General features: G+C 38.3%; 1 protein-coding gene across 1 annotated transcript in view; it reads right to left on the reverse strand.

Moving 5' to 3' along the window:
• Positions 1-1,684: 1,684 nt before the first annotated feature.
• Positions 1,685-12,070, reverse strand: part of tnfsf12 (TNF superfamily member 12) — a 28,294-nt gene continuing 17,908 nt past the window's right edge. The window contains exon 6 of the mRNA XM_030162956.1: positions 1,685-5,849. Within this exon, the coding sequence (XP_030018816.1) occupies positions 5,574-5,849 (276 nt within the window). The 3' untranslated portion in view covers positions 1,685-5,573. The remainder of the gene's footprint in view (positions 5,850-12,070) is intronic.

The following is a 12,070-nucleotide window of genomic DNA, read 5'->3' on the forward strand; positions in this document are numbered from 1 at the left end:
AAGAGGGTTGAAGCCCCGCCCCCTTCTGCTTTAACCAATGGGACATATTTTCAGTCACCATTTACACATATGATGTTTGTCAGTTTAAAGGATAATATTAGAAGTCGAAGTCACAGTTTGTGGAAAAGACAATAAAGAAACACCCAGTTTAGTGTTAAACAGCAGAGTTTAGTGGAAAAGTCTATGTTCAGTGGGTCCAGTCTGGGTTCATGGTTCTGGTCTGGTTCAATGGGTCCAGTCTGGGTTAATGGTTCTGGTCTGGTTCAATGGGCCCAGTCTGGGTTAATGGTTCTGGTCTGGTTCAATGGGCCCAGTCTGGGTTAATGGTTCCAGTCTGGGTTCATGGTTCCAGTCTGGTTCAGTGGATCCGGTCTGGGTTCATGGTTCCGGTCTGGTTCAGTGGATCCGGTCTGGGTTCATGGTTCCAGTCTGGTTCATTGGATCCGGTCTGGGTTCATGGTTCCAGTCTGGTTCAGTGGATCCGGTCTGGGTTCATGGTTCCGGTCTGGTTCAGTGGATCCAGTCTGGGTTCATGGTTCCGGTCTGGTTCAGTGGATCCAGTCTGGGTTCATGGTTCCGGTCTGGTTCAGTGGATCCAGTCTGGGTTCATGGTTCCGGTCTGGTTCAGTGGATCCAGTCTGGGTTCATGGTTCCAGTCTGGTTCATTGGATCCAGTCTGGGTTCATGGTTCCGGTCTGGTTCAGTGGATCCGGTCTGGGTTCATGGTTCCGGTCTGGTTCATTGGATCCAGTCTGGGTTCATGGTTCCAGTCTGGGTTCATGGTTCCAGTCTGGTTCAGTGGATCTGGTCTGGGTTCATGGTTCCGGTCTGGTTCATTGGATCCAGTCTGGGTTCATGGTTCCACCTCCATGATTCCTCCAAGACCTTTTTGAGGTGAAAAAGTCTTGAACTCTGGTCAATTTGGCAAAATTTCACTCTTGTAAAATTGCAGCAGGTGTTTTTAGATGAATCCTCTGGTTCCAAAAACAAATATAATGGCTCCAGTTTTCTGTCAGAAAATTAAAAACAGTTTGTTAAACATACTACAGGTGTTTTTAGAGATATTTTTATTAGTGATCCAAAGCTACTGATGGTACAGCTGTGAAGGCTCAGAATCACTTTCAAACAGGAAGTGGAAGTTGTTTTCACCTATAAATTCAGATTTTGTTCATTTTTCTTCTGTGTTGATGTGTTTTAACCCAGTTTAGTTGTAATTCACTTTACAACACAAAAACATGTCTTAGTGTTGTATGACATTAGTGACAAGTTCAAATTTAAGAGAGAAACAATTAAAATGTCTTGGTTTTGAATTAAGTTCATGAGCTTTTGTCAAAATATAATCATTTTAAGCCCCTTAACGTTTTCCATTAGTCAGCATTATTATTATTTATTGACACTTTTGATCATTTTAAACCATTATTCTATGCTTTCATGTAAATATAACAAATTGCCCCTTTAATGTCATTAAGTTTTAAGGATTTGCTGAGTTTGTTTTCCTGTAAAACTATTCTGACTTACTATTGGATTTATTTGTTCCTTTTCCATCCAGTGTTTGTAGGCGTTTTAAGGCATTTCAAGTGTTTTGACCTTTGTTGTTCACTTGTACTTTTATTTTCTGAGCCACACAAAATGTTTTTGACCTTTCTGAGAGATGAAGAGGCAGAAAGCAGGATCCAAACAAACAGAAGTTTACTCAACATTTATTATAAATGAGTTTAGACAAAAAAAATATCCAGGCATTGCGTACATCATTTTACAGAAAAACTTCTTCACAAGACTTCACAAGACTTTCCGAGGTGGTAATAAACTTTGACATTTAGAAAAATAGGAATCGAGGCAGGGAAGTGTGTGAAGGGGGTGTTTTTTCCTCAAAGACTTTTTCAGCGATGTGGTTCAGGTTCAGATTCAGGAAGTGAAAATGTAGACGCTGCCAGTGTGAAAAAAGACGACTGTGCACATGCATCTGACTGGCGCTGATGGGGGGGAGGGATATGGGGGGGGGGGGGGGGGGGGGATGATGGGGTGATGGGAGGATGACCACCACGCAAAACCAGAGGAAAGTGATGAGGAAATCAAACAGGACGACACGTCTACGCTCCAAATCCCATCATTTTCCATTTAAAACATGAATGTTTGGCTCCAATTAAAAAGCCTACGTTTGCTGCAGTAAAGTGCTGAGGAGAAACCATTGTGGTCCGTCCACAAAAACTACTTATAAACAAGAGTGGGAGTGCAGAAACCCACGGCCAGAAATACACACTGTTTGTATTGTAGCAGGGAATGTAACAGCAGCGTACGAGAGGAATGGAAGGAGAAAAAGGAAAACCAGCCTCACGACGAGACTCAGAAACAGCACAGAAGTCAAGAATTTAATGTTAATATTGACCGACGTTCACTGTGAATGAAGGCAGACGCATTTGGAATATTATTAAATGTAAACTCAATACAAAAATGGGTCAGTCAGAATCCAAACAATCTCAACTTTTTGGTTCATTTTAGTACCAAGACCAAGTTAGCATAATATCTAACAACAGCCTCCTTGGACAGAAATCTTACGTTTGGTCATTTCAGTGATCTTTGCAAAGCTTACTTTTGGATTTTAAAGCAAATAAATTCAACTTGAGCCACAATAAACAAGAAAAAACTAATTTATGACCATATTAGGGGTTCAGCGGGAAGCTCAAGCCAATGCTAATGTAAGCTAATGCTAACAATGACAACCTTTTAAAATATGACAAGGAAAGATATTAAAAAGAGCCTGATGTGATTAATACTAAATGAAATAAGTTTTGAATGCGTTATAAAATATAATATTGGAGTTTTCTTTGACTCGACAAAATCACAGAGCCAGAGCTTTTGAATTATTTTGCATGACATTAACAAAGATGGCCAAGTTAGCAAAAATGTTTCAAACTCCTACAACTAAACAACAAACCATTCCATTTGACCAGTGCTTTTACTTTGCTCATTTCTGCACCGTAAAAAAACAAATGGATTTGAAGAACATGCCCGAGCTCTGTGAGAGGGTTAAGCTAATGATAACAGGGACAAAGTTAGCTTAATAGGTTACTGTCCGAGTTTTTTTTAAAAATATATTTCACATGTTCACAGTGATAGTTTAGTGTGCAACCTTTCCTAAATAAGACTCATCCCAAACTTCTCTGGATGTCAGAGGGAAATAAATTGAATAGAGCCACAAAAACAAGAGTTTACAACTTTGCTAAAGCTCTGTGAGAGGGTGATGCTAATGCTAATGCTACATAATACTAACAATGGCAAACTAAAAAACTTATGGTTAAAAGTTTTGTTTCCTATGTTTACAATACTAGTTTACTGTGTTTCATTTGCTGAGTAGAAAATTCAGTTACTACAATTTATTTTATGGTTCTATGTAAACATAAATAAACGAAATAATAGAAGTTTCTGTGGATTTTGGTGAGATTGTGATGTATATAAAATACATAAAAAATGCCTGCTTTAAAAGTAAAGATTAACTATCATTTTAGTGCTTTTGGAGAGCTGGTTTTGTGAATTTTAAGTGAATAAATAAGAGTAGAGCCACAAAAGAAGAGTTTACAACCATGCTAAAGGTTCACGCTAATGCTAACATAATGTACCATAATGTAGTCAGTGACAGTGCTAATAGGTTAATAATCAGAAGGTTTTTTTCGAATAGTTCCTTGAGTATTTAGTAAAAAAAAAAAAAAAAAAGTGAAGTAACATTTAGAGCTGATAGTGATGCTAGAATTAGCATATGAGAAAATGGAAGGAGTTTCATCTCTAGAAACAGAACAAACAGCATTTCTGAGAAACACAATACAAGTCATAATTAATGTTGAATGAAATTAACACTAAATGAAAGTACATCCTTGTGGAATATGATGTGCCACCGCTTCTTTCAATCCATGTCGATAAAAAACTAAATAAACCAAACTTTTGGGATATTTTTTGACATTAACAAGATTGTGAAGACAACAAGATACACACAAACTGCCTCTTTAGATAAAAAAAATGAAGGTTTTGGTCATTTCAGTGCTTTTTCCAGAGCCCATTTCTGGATTTTTAAGCAAATAAATTGGACTAAATTCACAACAGAGCTAGAAAACAAGTTCACAATTTCACAACCATGCCAGAGGTTCAGTAAGAGGCTCCAGCTAATGCTAATGCTAAGTTAAGGCTAACATCGTGGATAGACTAATATTCGATGTTTTTCATGTTGTCAGTGTTAGTTTGGTGTAGAACATCTGCTACATAGTACTAAACTCAAAATACAGCTGATTTTAATGACAATTATAAGGCTTTACAGGTATTAAGTCACGATTTTGGGTTGATAATGATGCTAACGTTAGCATATCAAAATGCTAGCATCCTGACGAGAACAGTTCTGTTATTCAAAGGCAGTAAATCCATTAATATTAAAGCTGTAGACAAACCATGGGAGTAAAAACCTACTAAAGTGGGGTTTTTTTTTTACCACTTTTTCAAAAGATTAGAATGTTCATATACAATAAATCATTCATTTACATGTACTTAAAAATAATTCTATACATAATGCAATGCAGAATATTCCAATCAATATATTTTTATAACCAAAATCTGTGTAGTATTTAATAAGAGCTGTAGTTTTTAACTAATCAAAAGAACAAAACTACTGAATGAACGAGATTTAAAAAAAAAAAAAAAAGGAAATAATGGTTAATATGCCTTTAAACGTTTTTGTTTTTTGTTTTTTTAAAGGGAAGGAAAAAGTGAAGAACCTCCAATATTTTCAAAGCTCTGTGCTTTACTATAACTCACTGAGTTTCCAGAAGCAAAGCCAAGTCGACAGTACGAGGCCTCATTCATGACATATCTCACAATCTAATCTGACATCTGAAAACAGCATAAATTCACATCCATGTTATTAAAAAACCTTAAAGTGTCCCCCTTCTCTAGTAGCTCTTGTTTTATTATGCACATATTTAAATAGTATGTGAAGTATATTAAAGGAAAGGCTTGCAGGTATTTTACACAGTCGCAGCATATTGCATTGAAAAGATCAGTAAAAAAAAAAGGCAATTATTGATTCGTTAGATCGTACATAAACAGACGCTGCATCGTTAACATTACTGACAACTCATGTAGGCCGCTGACAGGGTTTGGCGTGTTCTCAGTACGTGGAGGATATCAAAGTGGAAGGTGCATGCACAGCTTTACTGTCGACGTCTTTGATAGAAAAGCACAGTTTGTTACATGATATGGAGACTAAGATGAAGGTCCAAGGATACACAGCCCTTATCTGCAGAGCACTTTCCATCACATCTGTTCTCTCAGACGATTCCAGGCGTTTCGTCCGCTTTGTGCTTTGGTTTTAATCCAAAGTCTGCGTTGCATTCCAAGACAGCACCGCTGCCCAGAAGAAAATCCACAGCAACTTCCACAAAACGTCTTTCAAATGAACATTTTTTGGAACGAGGCTGCAGCAGTGTTGATGTCCCGCAAAGAAAACACTCATCCCTTTGGAAAACAAATGAGTCGGGTCGTCCTCAGATGTTTCCTGGGGCGGTTCCGACCCAGATCGGACCGGTCCAGCCTCAGTTGACCTTGAAGATGCTGAAGACGTGCGGCGAGGCGGAGGTGTTTCCGACCGGGTGGAGCCTGAAGGAGGCGCCGGTGATGGCCTGGAGCTCCGTCCCTTTGTCCAGTCGCAGTAGGCCGGACACCTGGCAGGGCTTCAGGAAGTGGAATGGGTGGGGGCCGGCGGAGGGGGTGGTCCCGTATCCCTCCATGCACTGCAGCTTCTGAGGCTTCTGGCCGATGGTCTTCACGTCCAGCTTCACGTACTGAGACTTCTCCTCATTGAACAACACCTGAACAGACAAACGGAGGCAGAGTAAGACAAAAACACGACCAGTGTTCCTGTTTGTCAGCGTCATGTTCAATCTAGAACCAAACTATCTGAATGTGTGAGGATGTCGGGTTCTGTTCTATGTTCTAGTCCTGTGGTCTGGATGGAGGACATGGGTGGTACCTTCACTGGAGGAGAACTCAACTACCGTACTGTCCGGACTATAAGCCGCTACTTTTTTCTTGTTTTGAACCCTGCGGCTTATACAACGATGCAGCTCGAGTACAGATTTATACGGGCTAACGGCCTCCAGGGGGCGCTCGAGCAGGAAGCACAAAAGTGAGACAGAGAGATGGAAGAGGTGATGAAGAGGAGGAGTTTGAATCTTAACTTTTAACAATCATTTTGTGTGTCATGCACAAACCCTCATCATGGAAAACACACGAAGAAATGCATATTTTGCAGCTTTTAAGTTAAAAGCAATCGATGTGTCTGTAAAGAAGGAAATAGAGCTGCAGCACCGAAGTGCCATTGAGCAACAACAGAGGAGAGACGTAGAAGGAGTGTGACGGAGTCTTTCTGAGGCTGTTCAACTCCGACACTGAAGAAGACGCCTGCAGTGGTTTAATGAGCAGAAGGAAGATGAAGATACAGATCAGTGACTTTTCTGGGTTTTTGAACCAGCTGTTCCTGCCGTTTTACTGCCGTGGTGCAGCCTCTGTTTGGAAAAAAGCAGTTAAAGTGTGGAAATAAATACTTAAATAATCTGTCTGTTTACCATCTTTCTGTGTAAATATCTCATGTGACAACGTGGACACCTGCGGCTTATAGTCAGGTGCGCCTTATAGCCCGGAAAGTACGGTAATTCAATCAAATGTCGCGTTTCCACCATGTGGAACCGGCTCGACTCGCCTCAGCTTGACTCGACTCAGGTACCAGGTCCTATTCCTGCAGACCGTTTCCATTACAGGATACTGTCAACTTTACAGTACCTGGTCGTCATAGCGATGCGGCGCGTTACTTCCGTGTCGTCTGCTCAGAGTTGCTGATAAACTCACTCGTTGCGTGTTGTCTCGTCAAGCTCATGCTGAACTTTTACATCTGAACCTCCTCGACAAACCATGGTGTAGTTTTACGGGCTGTCATCATGTGGATTCACCTACCGACATATTTACTGTCAACTTCAGCATCTGTTTTTTGTGAAACGGCGGGTCACAGAGACGACTGTCTGACCAATCAGTGGTCTGCAGTGTTTACACGTCACCTTTTAGTATCTGGTCCCCAGTCCTGGAATCTCGGCAGAGGTGATACCAAAAAACTAGAACCGGGTGCCAGATTCCAGGTCCTTTTTCGTAATGGAAACGCAAAAAGGCTGAGTCGAGTCAAGCCGATACCACGTAGTGGAAACACGGCAAAAGTCCATATCTGACTTCTATCAGTGATCAGGGTTCGTACAATTGCTTGAAATCCTTGAAAATCCATGAATTTCAATGTTGTGTTTTCAAGAAGTTAGTCAAGAAGCAACTATTGACCATAGATGATTGAAACTTAGGCTAACTGAATATTTGTACTGTATATACTAGACCACTGCTGACCTAAAGGAGCTGTCGTGTCTGTATTTTGACTGTTATTTGTTTTCTTTCATGCTATGTTGTATGTGAAAAATTGTGTTGTATGATTATATTGTATGTTATTTGCATTGACTAGTTGTAAAGATTATTGTAAGGACCCCAGGAAGAACAGCTGTTGCTATGGTGCAGCTAATGGGGATCCGAAAGAAAGAAAGAAACAGAGAGAGAAAGAAAAAAAAGTGCTTGAATTTTAGTTTAAGTGCTTGTAATTCTAACTCTGATGTGACTGTTTGATTGATTTCTCATATTAACTCAAACCAAAGCTACTTACAGAGGTGATACATTCAAAGGAATACAACTTTATGTCAAAACAGTTAATTCCCAGGTGTTCTCAGGTCGACTCCAGGTACATTTTTCTCTTAATCTTTGTCTCGGTGGGAATGTGTCTGAACAACGCCAAGTGGGTTCCCCTTTTTAGGATAAAACTTTGTGTTTTCTTTTAATTTCTAAATGTTTTGCAGTTATGAAACATAATTTTAGATGTTTAGAGCACAATACAATGTACATCATTGTGATAAAAAGAGAAAAAAAATAATTGTAAGTTCATGTATACCTGTAGATATGTACTTGACCCCAGTGATAAGGTGAAAATGAGCCTTAAAAATGCTCAAATTTGACCTTGAAAAATGTGTACGAACTCAATAGTAACTATATTGATATCTGGAACCATTTCCATGCTATAAACATCAAAATATGGACCATTAGAAGTAAAGGTATATTTGTAATAGTTAGTTAAATTTGTAATAGTTAAAAAATTCATCAAAATTCAAAAGCAAAATTTCTTAAAACCGTGAACAAACTTTGTAGACATTATCCTAAACAATGTACACAAAAAATCTGAAATTAATGCAACCAGTAGTTTCAGAGAAGAAGTGTGTTGAAATGTAGACATGGATGACCTTGAATTTGACCCTTCAAGTTCACTGAAGGTCAAAGGTCATGGACCCAAATGAAAGTCCATATATGGCTTCTATCAGTGATCAGTATTGACTATATTGATATCTGGAACTATTTCCATGTCATAAACATCAAAATATGGACCATTAAAAGTAAAAGGTAAATTTGTTATAATTAAAAACTTGTCAAAATCTTAAAACTGTGAACAAACTTTGTAAACATTGTTCCAAAGAATTTACATATAAAATGTGAAATTAATCTGACTAGTATTTTGGAGAAGAGTGTTGAAATGTAGACATGGATGACCTTGAGTTTGACCCTTCAAGGTCAAAGGTCATGGACCCAAATGAAGTCCATATATAGTCCATATATCAGTGCTCAATAGGAACTATATTAATTCTGTATCTGGAACCATTTCCATGTTAGAAACCATCAGATATGGACCATTAGAAGTAAAGGCCTATTGTTAATGTTCTGCTGAGCTACAAACTGACCTCACTGACGTTAAACTCACGGTTGTGTTTCTACTCAAGTTCAGCTCAGAAAACAAACCAGACTTTCAAGGTCCAGCTGTTGTCCTTTTTTGCTTTTCCCCTTTTATTCAGTTCGATTTTCTCCAGGCTGCTGTCGACTTGACAGGACCTCCGTCTAGTTACAGGAGATTACCTGAAACCTGATCCGCACCTTTTCCAAACGCATGATCTCCACCGCTGCGGTCAGACGAATGTTTGGACCCAAGAACCAGCGGTTCACGGCTGCACCAGGTGAACGTGGGTTGGATTCACTGACTGGGATTCACTCCCATCTGTTTTTGTGTGGTTTGAACTTCATCCACTGAATGTTCGACTGGATTCACTCATGATCTTCCGGTCATTTGGGAGGAATGTGAAGAAGGGATTACAATTACACTTAAGCTACACTAACAGAGTTGTTTTTGTGGTTTTTAAAAACAGTTTAAGGAGCTGTGCCAAAACATGTGCAGTGGGCAACAGCAAAGATGAAGTGTTTTTTCTTTAGTGTCCACAGTCCTGTGGGACTACCGCTCTCATTCGTCTGTTACCACAGAGCCAATCAGTGCCTTCGTTATATATCATGTGCAGAGGTCACCTGTCAATAGTTGCTTTTCCATTGGACATCTGCGCAAAACTTTACCGATATTTACTAAATGTCGAAAAAACAGAAGTACGTAATGTCGGTTTTTCCATTAAATCATAAATGCGAAAATTTATTTATTATCACAAGATGACACGAGAAGTCATTCCATAAACATGGCAACGAACGTAAATATGGTGTTGATTTACAGATATAGTCATTATTATTATATATTACTCGTCTATCTCATACTAAATTCTAAAATGATTGGGTTTCCTGCTGTGTCCACACATACCGTGACATGTTTCTTCATCTTTTTCGCTTGTTTTAACGTCCGTCAACATCCGTTTTTTTTTTAAATTCACCTGACTCTAGTTTGCGAAAAAAGGTCTTTCCATTGCAGTTTTGTGTGATATACCATTTGCGCTACGCCTAAAAAACACCACTTCTTGCCAGCACAAAAACTTTTAATCAAAAAATGAGACTTTTGGCAAAATTGTCATTTTTCCATTAGGTAAATTTTTATGCGCGACTTATATTTGCGCAATTTGAGGGTCAATGAAAAGGCGACTAGTGACTCCACTCATTTGGTCTCGGTCTTTTCTTGGTCTTGGACATTGCGGTCTCAATGGGATTTGCATAAAGAATGCATGATCACAGAATAGTATCAATATTCATGACACGCCCTCTTCAAATTCAACCAATCGGATGCATCTATTTTAACCCATAAAGACCCAGTGCTACTTCTGTGGCCGTTCCCACATGATTTTTTTCTCTATTTTTAACCTTTCTTAAGTAATTTATCACCATTTATGCTACTATTATGCTCTGTATTTTGCATTTTAAGTGAAAATCAGGTGTTTTCCTATATTTAATTTATTGGTCATGTAGATGTTCATAAAAGCTTGGATTAAAGTTGAGGGTTATTATACCAAAAACAGAGAAAACTGAAAAATCTCTCTTTAATTGAACATAAACCCATGTGTCACTGTCACTGATCCAACTCCATGGGTTTGTTTTTTCTTCGACATGTTTCTTCTTCTTCTTCGCTTGTTGTAACGTCTGTTTTTTTAATTCACCTGACTGTAGTTTTAAAAAAAAGGTCTTTCCATTGCAGTTTTGCGTGATATACCATTTGTGCTACACCCAAAAGACACTTCTTGCCAGCACAAAAACTTTTAATCGAAAAATGAGAGTTTTGGCAAAATTGTCGTTTTTCCTTTAGGTAAATTTTTATGCGCAAGTTATATTTGCGCAATTTGAGGGGGAATGGAAAAGCCACTACTGTTGACTCAGTACTGTGGTAATAAGCATCACAAGAAGTGGTGTTTAGTCTGTTCGTACAGCTTTAACGGCCAAGTGTGTGAACACATACAAGGAATTTGGCTTCGGTTTTTCTTTGCTCATGATGCACAATTTCAACATGAACCCAAACACAACATGAACCCAAACACAACATGAACCCAAACACACTTAAACATGGACCTAATATAAACAAACATTCGACTAGAGACAAGGACAACAATGGGCTGGGATTGACAGTGGATTTATATTGTAATATGTACAGAGTGCAAACTGGAATTTGATACAGTGAGTGGGCGTGTACAGGGACCTGATCTATGAGAATATCTGTTTATGTGGATATTATTAGAGTGCAAATTAGTCAAAGTTTATATAGATATAAGTAAAGTTAAGGTGATCAATGATGTTCTCAATGATGTTTCAATGTCTTAGAGCCACGCCGATACACACACACACACACACACACACACACACAGAGACCTTCCAGTGTTATTATATAGATAGAAGATAAGCTATAGTAAAACTGATACAACAGATACACAATAATAAGATGAGTAGTATCTAAAAATACTATATTTACATTTGTTTAAAACACCATTAGCTGCCTGTGAAAAGGCTGTTACCTAAAAATAGTGCAGGTTAGAACCACCTACAACTGGGGTGTTCGAAAATATCGGTTCTGCAATATATCACGATATTTAATTTCACAATACTGTATCGATATTAAAAAGTACTGTACTGACATTTTTAGGTATTTATTCAAATGCAGATATGGTGGAAGTTCGTTTTTGTTTTTCTTTATTTTTTATATCTTATTATTATTTAACACTGTTTTATTAAATAATGTTGGTTCCTTTGTTTGGATTGCACAAAAATAATCTTATGATGTCAGGTATGAACTAACAGAACATCTGAACAGGATCTGAAACTGTAATGTCTGTAAAACATGATTTCAGTTTGAACTCAAACATTTTGTGATAGAACATTAGATCCTGTTGTGATCAAATAAAAATGTGTTTAGTATCTGTGCAGACTTCTGGTGAATTCAGTTCTTCCAGGAAATAATCTTTTTAAAAAAAACAAAAAAATTGCCCTTTTAACAGTATCATGATATATCATGATATATCGTATCGTGATCCTAGTATTGTGATTTGTATCGTATCGCCAGATTCTTACTAATACACAGCCCTAACTACAACTAACGACAGCATACAAATTGTGAATGGAATATTTGAGATGGAGATTCTGACCCTTAGACTGAGAACTGAAGAAGAGCAGAGTCCTGAGAAACGGAAGAAATGGACCATTTTCATTTCAGCGT

This window comes from Sphaeramia orbicularis, chromosome 18 (assembly GCF_902148855.1).
Source record: "Sphaeramia orbicularis chromosome 18, fSphaOr1.1, whole genome shotgun sequence".
Lineage (NCBI taxonomy): Eukaryota > Metazoa > Chordata > Actinopteri > Kurtiformes > Apogonidae > Sphaeramia > Sphaeramia orbicularis.